The 19300-nt window shown below is 39.3% G+C and overlaps 1 protein-coding gene across 5 annotated transcripts in view; it reads left to right on the top strand.

The window, feature by feature from the left end:
- Positions 1-15380, top strand: part of LOC100581535 (zinc finger protein 177) — a 40942-nt gene extending 25562 nt beyond the window's left edge. For 2 of the 5 annotated variants that reach the window (XM_030820931.1, XM_030820929.1), the window contains exons 2-7: positions 2953-3094; positions 11038-11128; positions 11746-11872; positions 12309-12401; positions 12833-12915; positions 13432-15380. In XM_030820931.1, coding sequence (XP_030676791.1) covers positions 2953-3094; positions 11038-11128; positions 11746-11872; positions 12309-12401; positions 12833-12915; positions 13432-14541 — 1646 coding nt within the window. In that variant the 3' untranslated portion in view covers positions 14542-15380. Of the gene's footprint in view, positions 1-2952; positions 3095-3506; positions 3683-11037; positions 11129-11745; positions 11873-12308; positions 12402-12832; positions 12916-13431 lie in introns of those variants that run through there. The other 3 variants (XM_030820932.1, XM_030820933.1, XM_030820930.1) reach the window with 3 other exon arrangements.
- Positions 15381-19300: the final 3920 nt, after the last annotated feature.

Genomic DNA, 19300 nt, shown 5'->3' with positions numbered 1-19300 from the left:
GTTTAGCTACATTCTACAAGTTGTGGTACTTAGAACTAATCAATAACCATAGTATTATGTATTCTAATTCAGTTATTTTATAAAACCATAAGTTATTTGGAAGTGTGATGTTTTCTGAATTCCTAATGTGTTTTTTCTATTTGCTTGAAAAATATGAAACCACTAATATTCAACCATATTTTAAAACTACCAAAACACCCATTTCATATAGTTCAACATAATCTCGTTATTAACTTACAACTTAATTACATTGTAATTAAGACATGTCAGAGAACATGTCTGTATACCAAATCTTTTTCTAATTTTTTTAATTTTTAATTTTTATGGGCACATAGTAGGTGTATATATTTAAGGGGCACATGAGATGTTTTATATACCAAATTTTGAAAGGTTTAAGACTAGCTTTACAGTCTATTCACCATATAATATGGTCAGTTTTTATAAACACTTCATGTGTGCTTCAAAAGAATGTATGTATACTCCATATATTCAGTAGTGTCCCTCAGTGTGTTAGATTAAGCATACTCATTGTATTGTTCACATCTTCATATCCTTTTTTTCATGTGATCTATCTATTGCTGAGCAGTGTTTGAAAGTCTTATAGTGATGATGATTTGTGTTATTTATCCTTTAATTGTGCTAGCTTCTGCTTTATAAGTTTTATGAGACTAGAATTTTATATCTTCCTAATTGGTACTTTACATCCTCATGTCATTAGCTCTAATAGTGCCTTTTGTCTTAAAATATATGAAATTAATTTAGCAAACAAACTTTATTTTGGTTAATATTCACCTGGCATATCTTTCTTATTTTTGAGACTCAATTTTTATGTGTTGTGGATTTTAGTGCATCTAATGAAATAACATAGAGCTGGAGTTTATCTTAATCTACGAGGACAGTCTGTTTTTAAACTGCAGAATTTAACCCATTTGTACACTTACTGTTACTGATACAGTCAGACATTTTCTACCATCTTACATTTTACATTGTGCTTTTCATATGACCTGGTTTTTTTTGTTTCATTTCCCTTATTTTTCTTACCTTTGGAATTGAGGTTTTTTTTTTTTTAACCTAATTCTATTTTCTCTTCTAGACTGTGAGTTAAACTCACTATGTCCATGCTTTGAATTGTTACCCTAGCTATTTGATCATGCATACTTATAGTCTAAAGCTAATCAATACTGTGAGTCCCCAGTGGAAGAATACAAGGAACATACAACTCAAATCACCTCCTTCCCAATTTATATATTATTTAGTATTAGGACTGACCTTATTTTTCCATCTCACAAATTTGGTATTACTACCATTTTATATAATAAAGGTTTGCTTAATTTTATCCATTTTACCTTTGTTCATTCTGCTTAACATTTTGGGTCTTCCAATTCCTATCTCCTGAAGTACTTTTAATTTACTTCTGTGATGGTCTTTACTTCTGTCTCAGGTCTTTATTTTAAAATGCCTTTATTTAACTCTCCATGTATATTTTTTAAGTTTTTAATCATGAAAATTTTTAATTCTCCACAAAAGTAGAATAGTACAGTTGTCTCTCGTATCCATGGGGGACTGGTTCCAGGACCCCCACATGGCTTCCAAACTCCACAGTCACACATTCCATATATAAAATAGCATTGTATTTGCATATAACCTACACACATACTCCCACAGATGCTATTTTTTCCCTCCCATTTACTTTAAGTCATCCCTAGATTACTTACAGTACCTAGTACAATAAGTGTTATGTAAGTGGCTGGTTGGTTTTTTGTTTTTTTTAAGAGATGGGATCTCATTCTGTTGCTCAGGCTGGAGTGCAGTGGTGTGATCATAGCTCACTGCAGCCTGAAACTCCTGGACTCAAGTAATCCTCCCACCTCAGCCTCCCAAGTAGCTGGGACCACAGGCATGTGCCACCACGCCTGGATAATTTAAAAAATATATATATATATATATTTTGTAGAGACAGGGTGCTGCTTTATTGCCCAGGCTAGTCTCAAACTCCTGGCTTCAAGGCATCCTCCTACCTCAGCTTTCCAAAGTGCTGGGATTACTGGTGTGAGCCACTGTGCTGGGCCATAAATAGTTATGTTGTATTGTTTAAGGAATAATGACAAGGGGGAAAGTCCACATGTTCAGTACAGACACAAGCATTCATCTTTTTTTCCACATATTTTTGATCTGCGGTCGAGTAGCTCACAGATACAGAGGGCTGACTGTATAATGAATTCTCATGTCCTTAACACCCAGCTTTGACAGTTACCAACATTTTGCTCATCTTGCATCATCTAGCCCTGAGCTGTCCAATACAACAGCCACTAGCCTCGTGTGGCTATTGAAGTTTAAATGCTCTAGTATTCAGTAGCTATCCATACATGATTAGTGGTTACTGTATTAGATACTGCAAATAAATATTATTGAATAATGCTGGGTTTTCCCCCCCCCCAGATTTGTTTTGAAAGCAAATTCCAGACATCCTGTCATTCCATCAGTATATTACTAACTGTGCATCTCTAGTTGGTTCATCACCACTACTCCATTATCCCACCTAACAAAGTCTGATGTTCCCTGATTGGCTACAGAATATCTTTTTACATTTGGTTTGTTCAAATGAGAATCTTAACAGGGTCCCCACATTTTTATTTTATACCCCTTAAGTTTCTGTTTTGTCTGTTCTCTTCCTCCTCCCTTTTCATTTTTTTAATCCACTGATTTATTGAAGAAATAAAGTTATTCTTAAAATGTCCCACATCATATATGGATTTTGCTGACTGGCTTGTTTTCATTGCTTAACTTGGTTTTCTTTGTATTTCCTGTAAAGAGTAGCTGGATAGTTTATCTGTCTAGCATTTTAGGTTGATAAATTATTTCTTTCTCAGCACACTGAAGACGTTGTCCTTTCTTCTGACGTCCATTGTTGCTGTTGAAATGTCAGCTATCAGTCTGTTTTTCCTTTTATAGGTGACCTGTGTTTTTCCCTTGGCTGCTTTGGAAATTATGGGAAAAAATCAAATACCAAGGAAGAAAAATCTATAATGAAATTAGATGTGGATTTCTTTTTATGTATTCAGCTTGGGGCTTACGATACTTCCAGTACCCAAAGGTTAGTGTCTTCCACTAATTCAAGAAAATTGCTAGCTTTTCATCTAATAGTGCTATCAAAGTTCTGATCTGGTAGTTAATACTGGCACTGAATTTCTCATTTCAGTGAGTTTATTTTTCATTTCTAAAAATTGTTTTTTTAAACTAACCATTTTATATTATCTTATTCCATATCCATTCAAATTTTTGTTAATTTCTTTAAGCTTTTATATATTTTAAAATATATCTAAAAGGGTAATATCTGAAGTGTTATGCTTTTTGCCACCTGATACCTGTGTGTTAGCTGTGTCTTACACGTGGTACATTGTGTATTTGTGTTTCACAGTTTCTTAAACTGTGCGTTCCTCAATTTACTTAGAACTTTGTATATAATATTTTTTCTCAGGACCTGACTTAAAGTTGATTTTCCACAGATAGGTTGATTTGCTTGCACTAGTTGCTTGAGGACAATGCCACTTTGGGGACCCTCTTTAAGTGAAATTATTCTCTTGAAGTTGTTTGAACTACAGAAATGAATTTGGACTGAAACCTAAAAGAGAGCACTTGTGTATACAAATCCTCGAGATTTCCTTTCTGTTATACCTGACAGGTACAGTTCCTTGCTTCACGCTTTCATATGGAAATTTTACTTTCTTCTTAAAAAACCTTTTCACTATGGATTTTCAGTCTTACCCAGGAATAGAGTGCTATGATGAAGCTACTGTGTACCTACCACCCAGCTTCAATGATTGTCACCATTTTGCCATTCTTATTACATCTGTTCTCTCCCTTGCTTCCTTTCATAATTCAGTTTTCCTTTTTTTTTTTTTTTTTTTGAGATAGAGTCTTGCTCTGTTTCCCAGGCTGGGGTGCAGTGGCATGATCTCAGCTCACTGCAACTTCTGCCTCCCAGGTTCAAGCGATTCTCCTGCCTCACCCTCCCGAGTAGGTAGGATTACAGGCACCCGCCACCACACCTGGCTAATTTTTGCATTTTTAGTAGAGAAAGGGTTTCGCCATGTTGTTCAGGCTGGTCTTGAACTCCTGACCTCAAGCAGTCCACCTGCCTTGGCCTCCCAAAGTGCTGAGATTACAGGCGTGAGCCACCACACCCGGCCAGTTTTCTTTTTCTAAAGCATGTTTTTCCAGCTTTACTGAGGTATAATTGACAAATAATAAAAATTATATATGTTTAAGGTGTACAACGTAATGTTTTGATCTACCTGTTCATTGTGAAATGATTATCAAGTTAAGCTAATTTACATATCCATCCCCTTGCTTTTGTGTGTAAGACGCACTCTCTTGGAAAATTTCAAATATACAGTACATCATTAACTATAGTCACCAAGCCATACATCAGGTCTCCAGAACTCAGCCATCTTATAACAGCAAATACATACCCATTGACCAACATCTCTCCATTTCCCTCGCCCCTTGGCCCCTGGTAATCACCTTTCTAATGCTTCTAGGAGTTTGACTTTTTTAGATTCCACGTACGTGAGGTCATGCAGTATTTGTCTATGTCTGCCTTATTTTACTTAGCATGATGTCCTCCAGGTTTCCTTCTTTTTTAAGACTGAATAATAACCCACTGTGTGTATAGATATGACATTTTCTTTACACATTCAGTGATCGACAAACATGTTGTTTCCATATAACAGCTATTATAAATAATGCTACAATGAATATGAGGTCACAGATACCTCTTTAAGATAGTGATTTCACTTCCTTTGGTTATATACCCAGTAGCAAGATTGCTGGATCATATGGTAGTTCTATTTTTAATATTCTGAGGTGCCTCCACTACTGCTTTCCATAATGGCTGTACCAATTTTCACTCCTACCAACGATGTATAAGGGTTCCCTTTCTCCACATCCAACACTTGTTATCCTTTGACTTTTTGATAATACCTATTATAACAAGTGTGAGGTAGCAGCCAACTATGGTTTTGATTGGTACTTCCCTAATAATGTGATGTTGGGCACTTTTTAATATACCTACTGGCCGTTTTTATTTCTTCTTTGGAAAAATGTCTGTTTAGATCCTTTACCCATTTTTTATTCCTTTTTTTTCTATCAAACTGTATGAATTTCTTACGTATTTTAAATATTAACTTGTGCAGATACTTTCTCCCATTCCATAAGGTTGCTTTTTCATTTTGTTCATTATTTCCTTTGCTGTGCAGAAACTTTTTAGTTTGATGTAGTTTCACTTGATTATTTTTGCCTTTCTCGCCTGTGCTTTTGGTGTCAACTCTTTAAAAAGAAATTGTCAAAATTAATATCAAAGAGCTTTTCCCCGTTCTAGAAGTTTTATGATCTCAGGTCCTACATTTAAGTCTTTAATCCATTTTGAGTTGATTTTTATTTCTAGTTTAAGGATCCAATTTCACTTTTTTACCTGTGGATATCTAGTTTTCCTTACACCATTTACTGAAGAGACTGTCCTCTCCCCATTGCTTATTCTTGGCATCTTTGTCCAAGATTAGTTTGATGATACATGCCTGGATTTATTTCTGGGCTTCCTATTCTGTTACATTTGTCTCTTTTTTTATGCTAGTACCATACTGTTTTCATTACAGTACCTTTGTAATATATTTGAATTCAGTTAGTATGGTGCCTCCAGTATTGTTCAAGATTGCTTTAGCTATTTGGGGTTTTTGTGTTTCCATATGAATTTTAGGATTGTTTTTTCTATTTCTGTAAAAAATATCATTGGAATTTCATAGGAATTGCATCAATTTGTAGATCACCTTACATAGTATGACATTTGACAATATTGATTCTTCCAATCCATGAACACTGGGTGTCTTCCCATTTGTTTGTGTCTTCTACTTCTTTCACCAGTGTTTCAGAATTTTCAGTGTTCAGATCATCTCCTTGGTTAAACTTATTCTCAGTATTTTACTCTTTTTGATGCTATTATGAGTGAAATTGTTTTCATAGTTTTTTTCAGATGGTTTGTTAGAAATACATTTAATTTTTGTATGTTGATTTTTTTTATCCTGCATTACTGAATTTACTTGTTAGTTTTAACATTTTTTCATGGTGTCTTTAGGGTTTTCTAGATATAATATCATGTCATCTACAAACAGATAATTTTACTTCTTTTCCAACATAGACGCCTTTTGTTTTCTTGCGTAATTGTTCTGGCTAGAACTTCAGTCATATGTTGAATAGAAGTGGCGAGGATGGGCATCTTTGTCTTGTTCCCAATCTTAGAGGAAAAGCTTTCAATTTTTTATAATTGACTATCAGCTGTGGCTTTGTCACCTATGGCCTTTACTGGTGTTGAAGTACTTTCCTTCTATAACTAATTCGTTGAGGGTTTTTATCACAGAAGAATGCTGAATTTTACCAAGTGCTTTTTCTGCATCTATTCTAATGATCATATAGTTTTTATCCTTCATTCTGTCAATGTGGTGTATCACATTGATTTTGCATATCTTGAACTACCCTTGAATTTCTGGGATAAATCCCACTTGATCGTGGTATATGGTCCTTTTAATGTACTGTTGAATTTGGTTTGCTAGTATTTTATTGAGGAGTTTTGCATCTATTTTCAGTAGGGATATTGGCTTGTAGTTTTTTTTTTTTTTTTTTTAGAAGGAGTCTCGCGCTTTCACCCAGGTTGGAGTGCAGTGGCGTGATCTCGGCTCACTGCAGGCTCCACCCCCCAGGATTCATGCCATTCTCCTGCCTCAGCCTCCCGCATAGCTGGGACTACAGGCACCCACCACCTCGCCTGGCTAATTTTTTGTATTTTTAGTAGAGACGGGGTTTCACCATGTTAGCCAGGACGGTCTAGATCTCCTGACCTTGTGATCCGCCCACCTCGGCCTCCCAAAGTGCTGGGATTACAGGCGTGAGCCACCATGCCTGGCCTATAGTTTTTTGCTGTTACAGTGTTTTTGTCTGACTTTGGTATCAGTGTAATGCTGACCTCATAAAATGAGTTTAATGAGGAGTTTGGTTGGGCTCTTTTTCCGTTTTTTTGGAAGAGTTTGAGAAGGATTATTCTTTAAATGTTTGGTAGAATTCAACAGTGAAGCCACCAAGTCCTGGGCTTTTCTCTGATGGAAGATTTTTCCTCACTGATTTAATCTCCTTACTCATTATTGATCTTGTCAGGTTTTCTATTTATGATTCAGTCTTAGCATGTTTTTAGGAATTTATTCATTTCTTCTAGGTTATCCAATTTTTTGGCATATAATTTTTCATTATAGCCTCACGATCCTTTGTATTTCTGTGGTTATCATTTGTAATGCCTTCTCTTTCATTTCTAATTTTACTTCAGTCTTGTCTATTTTAATCTTAGGTCGTCTGGCTAAAGGTTTTTGTTGGTTTATCTTCTCATACAACCAACTTTCAGTTTCATCAGTCTTTTCTAGTGTCTTTCTAGTCTCTCATTTATTTCTGCTACAGTCTTTATTATTCCTTCCTTCTACTGACTTTGGGCTTAGTTTCTTTTTCCTTCTACTGACTTTGGGCCTAGCTGCTGCTTTTTCTAGTAACTTGAGGTGTAACATTAAGCTGATATAAGATCTTTCCTACTCACCCTTGCTCTTTGGTTTCCATTCATGTGGAATGTCTTTTCCCATCTTTTTACTTTCAGGCTACATGCATTCTTAAAGCTATAGTGAGCTTCTTGTAGGCAGCATATACCTTAGGTCTTTCTTTTTTAATCCAGTCAGCCACTATGTGTTTTGACTAGGGAACTTAATCCATTTACTTTTTTGTTTAAGGAGATAGGGTCTCTGTCACCCAGGCTAGAGTGCAGTGGCATGATCATACTCCCACTACTCCCAGGTTCAAGCAATCCTCCCACCCTAGCCCACCAAGTAGCTGGGACTACAGACAGATGCCACCGCACCCAGATAATTTTTTTAAATTATTTTCTGTAGAGATGCGGTCTTGCTATGTTGCCTAGGCTGGTCTCAAACTCCTGCTCTCAAGTGATTCTCCCACCTTAGCCTCCTGAGTACATTTATATTTAAAGTAATTATTGAAAGGTAAGTACTTACTGTTGCCATTTTGTTCATTCCTTTGTGGCTGTTGTACAGATGTTTTGTTCCTTTCTTCCTCCCTTCCTGTCTTCCTTTGTGATTTGATGACTTTCTGTAGTGATATGCTTTGATTCCATTCTTGTTTCTCCATAATATAGGTTCTTGCTTTGTGGCTACTATGAAGCTTAAAACATCCTGTAGTTTTAATAGTCTGTTTTAGGCTCTTAACAGCTTAGCTTTGATTGCATACAAACAATTTATACTCTTACTTCCATTTCCCACATTTTATGTTTTTGATGTCACAATTTACATCTTTCTATATTGTGTATTAACAAATTATTGTAACTATTTTTAATATTTTTCTTTTAAATTAGAGTTATAAGTTATTTAGATACCACTGTTACAGTATTAGGGTAATCTGGATTGAGTATATAATTACCTTTACCCCAGTGGGTTTTATAATTTCATATGTTTTCATGTTACTAAGTGTCCTTTCTTTTAAGCTGCAGAATTTACTATTTCCTGTAAATCAGCTCCATTACTGATGAAGCCCCTCATCTTTTGTTTGTCCAAGGAAGTTTTTATCTCTCCTTGATTTCTGAAGGCCATTTTTAGCAAGTAAAACATTGTTGGTTTGCAGTACAGTCATGCACTGTGTAAAGACATTTTGGTCAGTGAGGGACCACATATGTGACAGTGGTCTCATAACATTATAATGGTGCTAAAAAATTCCGATCACCTAGTGACATAGCCAATGTAACACTGTAAAGCACATTACTCATATGTCTGTGGTTTAAACCTGCTGCGCTGCCAGTCATCTAACAGTAGTAAATATGATTATGTGCAGTAGATTATATACAGTACATAATAATGACTAGTAATAAGTGACCACATTACTGGTTTATATATTTTTATACTATTTATTGTTATTTTACAGTGTATTCCTTCTACTTACTAAAAAAAGAAAAGTTAACAACAGCCTCAAGCAGATGCTTCAGAAGAGATTCTAGAAGGCATTGTCACCACAGATGTCAGCTCCATGCATGTTATTGCCCGTGAATACCTTAAGTGGGACACGATAGAAGGTGTGAGACAGTGATACTCAAGATCCTAACCCTATGTAGGCCTAGATTAATGTGTATGTGTCTTCGTTTACAACAAAAAGGTGTAAAAAGTAAAATCAGGGGCAGGCAAACAGGGCCTTGAAGGTAGGCTACTGAGTTAAGAAGACAAGAGTCCTAGCTCTGCTGTAAGATTTGCAGCACTAGATTTTGATGACTTCACATATACAGCTAAGTGTACTAAATGTTGTTCTGGAATGTCATCCTTTTATTATGAAATGCAAATATGCTCACCTTTATGGTCTTTATGAGTTACTCCTTATTGTTCTAAGTAATTTAGGGATATTAACTCAGTCAGCCCAACCCTATAAATTCGGTCCCATTCTAACAATTAGGAACGTGAGGGTGTGATATAAGATATTTCAAACTCATCTTGAAGATGCCTTTTTTTTTTTTGCACACCAAACAATAAACATTTTCTAAAAATACAAACAAAAAGATGCATATCAGACATATTAGGAAGGTTGCACATGGGAAGACGGAGAATAGAAATGGGGGGTGGGAATTAAAGAAAATGAGAGAGGGACTTTGTATGGATCAATGATAATAACTCAATCCTCTATTTGACAAAGAAGAAGGAGAAGGAAGAGGAAGAAAAAGCAAGTGGGATAAAGGATCAGAAAGGGAGGAAAATAGAAAAAATTAGAGTATGACTTCAGGGTAGACCTGTTTTGTTGTTGCTGGGTTGGTTGGTTGGTTGGTTGGTTTGTCTGTTGTATTTTTTCATGTTTCGCCATGTTGGCCAGGCTGGTCTCGAACTCCTTGCCTCAAGTGATCAACCCGCCTCGGCCTCCTAGAGTGCTGGGACTACAGGTGTGAGCCACCACGTCCAGCCCCCACATTGCGTCTGGCCTCTGTGGTAGACCTCCCAGACGGGGCGGCTGGGCAGAGGCGCTCCTCACTTCCCAGACGGGGCGGCCGGGCAGAGGCGCTCCTCACTTCCCAGACGATGGGTGGCCGGGCAGAGGTGCTCCTTAGACGGGGCGGCCAGGCAGAGATGCTCCTCACTTCTTCCCAGACGGGGCGGCCAGGCAGAGGTGCTCCTCACTTCCCAGACAATGGGCGGCCAGGCAGAGACGCTCCCCACCTCTCAGACGGGGCAGCAGCTGGGCAGAGGCTGCAATCCCAGCACCCTGGGAGGCCAAGGCAGGCGGCTGGGAGGCAGAGGCTGCAGCAAGCCAAGACCACGCCACCGCACTCCAGCCCGGGCAACACCGAGCACCAAGTGAGCGAGACTCCGTCTGCAGTCCCAGCACCTCAGGAGGCCGAGGCGGGCAGACCACTCGAGGTCAGGAGCTGGAGACCAGCGTGGCCAACATGGCGAAACCGTGCCTCCAGCCAAAGGACAAAAACCAGGCAGGGTTGGTGGCGCGTGCCCGCAATCCCAGGCAGCCCGCAGGCCGAGGCAGGAGAATCACGGGAGCCGGAGGCGGGGGACTATACTCCAGCCTGGGCCACAGAAGGAAGAAAAGAAAGAGGGAGGGAAGATGTCTTAATCTATGCGAGAGTCGGCTATTTCCCCACTGAGTCCTGGTTTCTGTCACGGGTAAATGATATTCAGAGACAGTTTTGCACTTTAGAGGCTCATTCCTCCTGAGCTGTTAGCAGTCATAAGCCTTTTTAGTGGTTCAGGCTAGAAAAAAAGTCCAACAAGAAAAAATGAAAAATGCATACTATATTTCTAATTTGAGGATATACTGTGTTCTTGGATAAGAAGACAAATTGTAACTGTACTCTATGTGTGTGTTGGTACCCTTTAGTATGAAGAAGCTTCCCAGCCTGCTAGTGTTGAATATCTAGCAGGCCTAGACTCTAATGGCCTCTGTCTTCTCCTCTAGCTCTGCCTGCTTAGGACTCTGCCCAGCCAGGAAGGAAAGGAAACCTACAGGAGGAAGAATGGCTGCAGGGTGGCTGACAACCTGGTCACAGGTACACAAGAAATTTCTGTATTTCCAAAAGCACACTGCCATTCCTGAAAAGAACACATCTCTTGCCCCTGACCTGAAGCTTCACAGCCCAATCTGAGCTGGCTTCATCTTCAGCAGTTACCAGGCTGCTTCATGTGGAGGAGGGAATCACTGGGAAAGGCTTCTGTTCCCACATTTGTTAACTTTCTCCAGATATACTTCCATATTTTTGAGTATGAATTCCATACTTTAGTGAGTGCTGTAAAGAAAGACTTTTACTAGGAAAATTGTTTATCATTTCTCAAGTATTTCTCACATTCCTACAGTATGCCCTATCTATACTGGATCTGAATAAGACCAAAAGAGTCCTCACAACCTAATTGTGCAAAGATCAAGCCAACCATATTTTAGGAAAGCTGTTTTGACCATGACCCTGAATGAGATGGCCCAGGGAGTAGGATTTAAAGAGAGTTCTGAGAACTCAGCTTTAAGGCAAATTAACAGAAGGTCCCTGATGCATGTCTGAGCTTCCAGTGCCCTGAGCCTCCTCTCCAGTCCTTTCAGCCTCACCCACCATTCTCCTGGTACATTGTCAAAGATGGTCATCGGCTGAGCCAGAATATGTATGTGATGTTTTAGAACTCAGTGACCTTCCAGGAAGTGGCAGTGGACTTTTCCCAGGAGGAGTGGGCATTGTTGGACCCTGCTCAAAAAAATCTATACAAAGATGTGATGCTGGAGAACTTTAGGAACCTGGCCTCAGTGGGTAAGGCTGGCCTCATTCCTTTATTTGTTTATGTAGCAAATAATTCTTAAGCACATATTATGTTCCAGAATCTGTGAAAAGAATGGCAATACAGTGGTTAACCACAAAATGAATGGTCCCTGCCCTTGAGGGGGCAGTCCAGTGGCTTCCCATGAAAATACACTGATTTCATTTTCTCTATCACTAATAGCTTTAGGTAATTTGCAATCTGTGTCTGATCTTGTGTATAGGTTTCAAGGATCACTTCCATATAGGGCATGGACTATGCTTTTTGGTTCTTGTGAAAGAAAGAGCTCGGCTCTGATAGTTTCATTGTTCCTAAAGCTGCACTTGACTATTTTAGTAATCCTTTAGTTAAAGCCATAGTATGGCAATCAGTTTTGTGGAATATTTAATTCTCACACATTTCTCCCACATCCTCTTTCTGCGTGAGCAGGGTATCAGCTCTGCAGACACAGTCTGATCTCCAAGGTGGATCAAGAACAGCTGAAGACAGATGAAAGAGGAATTCTACAAGGTGGCTGTGCAGGTGAGCCTTGGCTAGTGAGGGCTGGTACATTTGGGAATGTCACTCAGTGAAGAAAAAGAAATCTGAGGCCATTACATGAGCTTCCTTCCTGTTTCACCATCTATCTAGTCATTCATACGTTCATTTGGTCTCCAAGAAGTTTTAATTCCTCTTTAAATGTAATGTTTCCATGAATGCTTTTTGTTTAGTTCTCCCTATTTTCCAGATAATACTGTCTTACTTCCCAACCTCCACAATCCTTTCTAACTAAAATACCTCCCATTTCTACTGCTTGTTCCTATCACTGATGAATCACTGGTTGTGTCTTCTCTCTTACATTTCTCTACTTAGAAGATACTATTTGAAAACAAATCCATAGGGTCTCCCTCCCTTTTTCTTTCATCCCAACCTTTTCTCCCAATAATTATAAAAATTTTCCTGTGCTATTTCAGACTGGGAAACTCAACTTAAATCAAAAGATATAATTGCTATGCAGAACATTCCTGGGGAAAAAACATCCAATGGCATAAACATGGTAAGATTTACTAGGAATTATTCCTGGTCTTTGTAGTCAAGTCTGGGAATCTGAATGAGTTAAAACATCAGCATCCAAAGCAAGGGTAAGAGTTCAGGCACCAAGCTTTCACCAGAAAGCTGTCTCAGGAGAGTTTGATTTTCATGAAATTGGAGAAATCTCTAAACCTAGGTTAACACTTGCTGGCTCACAGAGAATAACCACAAGTAAACATTTACGTAAATATGATTTTAGAGTTAAGTATTTAGTACATCTTTCATTCTTCACTCAGTATTAGAAAAACTGTATTAAAGAAGCCCTTTGCTGGGAAGGAATAGAGCCTTGGACAGAGGAGTGAGCTTATTCAACTTGAAAAAGCTAATAGGGCAAAAGTCATATGCACATACTGAAAATGGTACACATGTCAGTCGTGATCATGTGCTTCCTATATATGGCAGAATCCTCATGGAAGAGAATTCCTGTGAATAAGGTGAAAGTGAAAAAGCCTTTAGTCACCACTTACTCCCTTTTCAACAGGCAGAAAGTCAACCTGGTGAGCACTCCCTGGAGTGTAACCATTGTGGGAAATTCAGAAAGAACACTTGCTTTATTTGTACAAGATATTGCAAGGGAGAGAAATGCTATAAATATACAGAGTATAGCAAAGTCTTCAACCATCCCTCAGCTCTTAGGAGTCATGTGAGCATTCACATTGGAGAGAAAACTCCTGAATTTACTGATTGTGGAAAAGCTTTCAATCAAGAGTCATCCCTCAGGAAACACTTAAGAACTCCCACAGGACAGAAGTTTCAGGTGTATGATCAATGTGCTATGTCCTTCAACCTACACTCTTTCTGCTCAGTACGTGAGCAAATACCTACTGGAGAGAAAGGTGATGAATGCAGTGACTATGGCAAAATATCTCCCCTTAGTGTCCACACAGAAACTGGTAGTGTGGAGGAGGGTTTGGAATGTAATGAACATGAGAAAACTTTCACTGACCCTTTGTCCCTTCAGAAATGTGTCAGAACTCACTCTGGAGAGATGCCCTATGAATGCAGTGACTGTGGGAAAGCCTTCATTTTTCAGTCTTCCCTTAAGAAACACATGAGATCTCATACTGGAGAGAAGCCTTATGAGTGTGATCACTGTGGAAAATCCTTTAGCCAGAGCTCTCATCTGAATGTGCACAAAAGAACTCACACTGGAGAGAAACCCTATGACTGTAAGGAATGTGGGAAGGCTTTCACTGTTCCTTCATCCCTTCAGAAACATGTGAGAACCCACACTGGAGAGAAACCCTATGAATGCAGTGACTGTGGAAAAGCCTTCATCGATCAGTCATCCCTCAAGAAACACACACGCTCTCACACTGGAGAGAAGCCTTATGAGTGTAACCAGTGTGGAAAATCCTTCAGCACAGGCTCTTACCTTATTGTGCACAAGAGAACTCACACTGGTGAGAAAACCTATGAGTGTAAAGAATGTGGGAAGGCCTTTAGGAATTCCTCTTGCCTGAGGGTACACGTGAGAACTCACACTGGAGAGAAGCCTTATAAATGTATTCAGTGCGAAAAAGCCTTTAGCACAAGCACTAACCTTATAATGCACAAGCGAATCCACAATGGCCAGAAACTCCATGAATGAAATGACTATAGGAAAGTGTTTGTTGCCCCTCATGCCTCCTTTCTCACCTTAGAACATACACTGGAGAGAAACCCTGTTATGGTCACGTGGAAACAGCCTTCTGGCCCAACTCTGGATGTCTGTTATACCGGGACAAACCTTATAAATGTTATAGCTCTGATTGTTTTTATCAGTGAGTATTTCATTCTGTGTGCCAGAACTGTAGATCCTATGAATATTTTAGTTATCTTTTCAGTTTAATTGCATTGTGAACAGAATACATGGTCTTCAATATATAGATTCTGTGTGACATAGATTTGAACATAATTGCTGGACACTGACTGATGTACTGTGGCAGACAGAACTAGTTGCTGTCTCAATATCCATTCCTCCCTTCTTTCTTAAAGTAATAAAATTTACCATTTAGTTTAAGCTGGCAATGTGGACAGTTTTCACCCAGCTTTCCTTACAGCTGTGAGCGGCCAAATGTGTTCACATCCCTAGCCCATGCAAAGTAGGCAGAAGTCACTGGATACATCTTCTAAGGAAGCTGATGGAAATGGGAATATCTCATCTCGTGTGTTTTTCTTAACTATTTGCCCTTTGTCTTATCCCTTATTTCCTAGAAAATATATACACCAAGAGGAGGGCAGAGAAAGGATACTAAATGAAACAACAGGGGAGATACAGTATTATCTGGTTGCACTAATCCTGTGCTGCTTATCTCTGGATTTCATGTTACATGAGAAAAATTAACTGCCACGTGGTTTAAACTACTCTTGTGGGAAGTTCCTCTTTCAGCTGATTTCAGTCCCAACTGTTAACATCTAATATATGGTCAAGTTTTAGGAATCATTCAAGTATGGTTGAAAAATTATGTTTTCTGAGGCAGAAGAATCACTTAAGCCTAGGAGCTTGAAATCAGCCGAGGCAACACAGTGAGACCCCATCTCTACCAAAAAAAGAATAATTAGGTCTTGCTGTGTTGCCCAGGCTAGAGTGCAGTGGTGTGATCTCAGCTCACTGCAACCTCCGCCTTCCGAGTTCAAGTGATTCTTGTGTCTCATCCTCCCAAGTAGCTGGGATTACAGGCACATGCCACCACGCCTGGCTACTTTTTTGTAGTTTTAGTAGAGGTGGGGTTTTGCCATGTTGGCCAGGCTGGTTTCGAACTCCTGATCTCAAGTGATCTGCCTGCCTTGGCCTCCCAGAGTGCTAGGATTACAAGTGTGAGGCACCGCCCCCAGCCAAATTGTTTTCTTTAAAAATCTGTCTCTCTAGGCCAGGTGCAGTGGTGCATGTCTGGAATCCCACCCAGCACTTCGGGAGCCCAAGGCGGGCAGATCACTTGAGCTTACCAGTTCAAGACCAAGCCCAACCAATGAGCTGAAACTCCATCTCTACAAAAAATACAAAAAAAAAAAAAAAAAAAAATAGCCAGGTATGCTATTGTGCACCTGTAGTCCCAGCTACTCAGTAGACTGAGGTGAGAGGATCACCTGAGCCCAGGAGACAGACAGAGGTAGCAGTGAGCCGAGGTCATGCCACTGCATTCCTGCCTGGGCCACAGGGAGACCAAGTCTCAGGGAAAAAAAAAAAAAGTCTCATTTTTTTGGGGGCACTATAATTGGGTACATATAAGTTTACTCATATTTCTGGCAAGTTGTCCTACTAGTGCCCATACTTTTCCCCAATAACTAATGTTCATTAATTTACTTGATATAAATGTGAACTAGTGACCTAGAAATACCATTTTCTCAACCTGTAAGGACAACCAAGAGCAACTTACTTTTTCTCAGCATTACATCAGTTATACTGTTGCTTGCAATAACATCCACCAGGTATGGTCATCTTTACATCCCACAACTTGTCCTCTCTATTGATGCCTTTATGAGTTCTTTCATAAGACATAGGTGAATAAGATGTTTGTTGGGGAATAGACCCAAACATTCAGGCTAACCACCTGAAGTTTCTAGGGGTTCAATTGTCTGGAGCTTGCCAAGATATTCCTTCTAAGGTGAAAGGAAAATTGCTGCAATTTGTACTACTAACCACAAACAGCACAATGCTTGGTTGGCTTTTTTGGTTTCTGGAGGCACTATATTGACACATATGACCCATCTGCAGATGACTATATTAGTGAAGTTTCTACCCTACAGAAAAGAAGCAATATGACAACACTTTGAGAATTTAGAAAAGTAACACATTCTCAGCTGGGTGCGGTGGCTCACGCCTGTAATCCCAGCACTTTGGGAGGCCAAGGTGGGCGGATCACCTGAGGTTGGGAGTTCGAGACCAGCCTGGCTAACATAGAGAAATCCCATCTCTACCAAAAATACAAAATTAGCTGGGCGTGGTGGCGCATGCCTGTAACCCCAACTACTTGGGAGGCTGAGGCAGGAGAATCACTTGAACCCAGGAGGCAGAGGTTGCAGTGAGCTGAGATCGCACCCTTGCACCCTTGCCTGGGCAACAAGAGTGAAACTCCATTTCAAAAAAAAAAAAAAAAAAAACACATTCTGGCAATATATGAGGGGCAGGATAACAAAAACAAGGACAGAATGAAGCCTGAAAACCTTGAAAAATAATTTACAAAATAGAAGGAAACTGGTTTCTTTTTTGTTTGTTTTTTTTGAGATGGAGTCTTGCTCTGTTGCCAGGCTGGAGTGCAGTGGCGCGATCTCAGCTCATTGCAACCTCCGCCTCTCCTGGGTTCAAGTGATTCTCTTGCCTCAGCCTCCGGAGTAGCTGGGACTACAGGCATGCGCCACCACACCCAGCTAGTTAGAGATGGGGTTTCACATGTTGGCCAGGATGGTCTTGATCTCTTGACCTCATGATCTGCCCACCTCAGCCTCCCAAAGTGCTGGGATTACAGCTGTGAGCCACCATGCCTGGCCGAAACTGGGTATTTTTTTAAAAGAAACCATCATGTCGCATGTAAATTTATCCAGAAATGCAAAGTTGGTTTTACATGAGAAAAATCAATAAATACAATTCACTTTTAAAATAGGCTTATTACTCATTCACTCATACTAATAATTACTAGGCACCTAGAATGAATGAGGCAGTGTTCAAAGCATTTAATGCATTATTGAAAAAATAGTGTAATCTCAGTAGATATAGAAAAAGCCATAAAGAGGTATTACTGAGAAAAATATTTCAAAATATGATAAACATTGTATAAAAAAATGCAAAAGTAAACAATAAATGCATGGTGGAAAATAGAATATGAGTTTAAAATCAGGAAGATGACAATGGTATCCACTACTTAGTATTTTACTGGACTCTTAAGTGAGGCAGGCTAGGAAAAGATATTTAAAAACCTAAGGACCAGAAAAGTAGAAGTAAATCTCATTATTTTTAATATGATTACCTAAATGGAAAATTTCAAGGATATATAAATTATTAGAATTAATGAAAATGTTTAGTATCTTAATAAAGATAAACTTGCAACTTATGCTCAGGAATAGAAATAATAAAATTTAAAAGTCGATACCATTTATAAGAGCAACAATGGTATAACATATGGAAGAATAAACTTTAAACTTACCAAAATTGTTTTGAAGACAGTATTGAAAACATTAAAGATGATGTAAACAAATTTGAGACATTCATTGAAAAGTCAAATTCTGGAAAGACTCAATTCTCCCAAACTGATTTAGATTCAAGAAGTTCCAAATACAGCTCCACTTCCAGATTGGCTGTAGACATTTACAGGAAACCACATGAATAAACAGTGAACTGACATCTTCAAAGACCCTGGAAATCTGTGGACAAAAAAAGGAATGAAAGAATTAAATGCCAGAGGATGAGCTCCTCTTAGAAGAGCAGAAATCAGTGCCTGGTTTCTTCCCTGAAGGCATTTTCCTGGTCTAGGAGCAGATTGGTGGAGAGCCAGGCCTGCCACAAGCAGAGGAACTTTAAACTGGAATATGGAGAGACCAGGGGGGCATTAATGGTCACAAGGCTAGTGTGACACTATAATATAAAACGGACTCTCTTTACCAGTGCTGCGTATCCCTATGATGATTTGCCGAGTGTGTAGCCACAGCTGGTGCTGGGCACTAACCAGGAAAAAATGGATATCCGTATTATCTTGTAGTGCTTAGATTCCACAGTCCTGCTAGAGGGAGTGGTCTGAAATAGTCATAGGAAAGATCTTACTCAAGATGTTTGAAACCAGAAGTGAACCAAAACTAATTTTTACATCCCAACCTCTGATTGGATCAAAATTGAGGAGATTCTTACCTAAACTGCTTGACGGAGGAAAGGGAGTGACTTCCAGGTGAAAATAATTTCTGCTGTTCTTTTAAGCATAATATCCACATAAAACTTAAAACATCACATGATGTGCAGAGCAGCAGGGCAATGTTACCAATCATCAGGAGAAAAAGGTCCAACAGAAATAGACCCATAGATGATATGAGAAGTTGGAATTAGCAGACAAGGACTTTAGAATTGTTATAGAACCAACAGGTTCATATGTCTGCTGTGTAGTACCAGACCAGTTACACAGACAGGGATTAAGCAGAGAGTTTAATTACCACAGGGCACCAAGTAAGGAGATAGGAGGAAACATCTATATCCCCAAGAAGTTCCAGGCTGGAGTTTTAAAGGGGATCAGGAAGGGTGAAGGACTGGAGAATTAGGGTTGTTGATGGTCAGAGCAAGCAGGATGAAGTCATCAGGATGTGGAAACTAGATTCTTTGGTAAGTCAGCTCGTGGTGCCCCTCAGACCAGCTGAGTCAATGGGGTCCTTCAGACCAGCTGACATGG

This window comes from Nomascus leucogenys, chromosome 10 (genome assembly GCF_006542625.1).
Source record: "Nomascus leucogenys isolate Asia chromosome 10, Asia_NLE_v1, whole genome shotgun sequence".
NCBI lineage: Eukaryota > Metazoa > Chordata > Mammalia > Primates > Hylobatidae > Nomascus > Nomascus leucogenys.
Note: the sequence above shows the minus strand (reverse complement) of the source record. Positions and strands in the feature narration are given on the sequence as shown.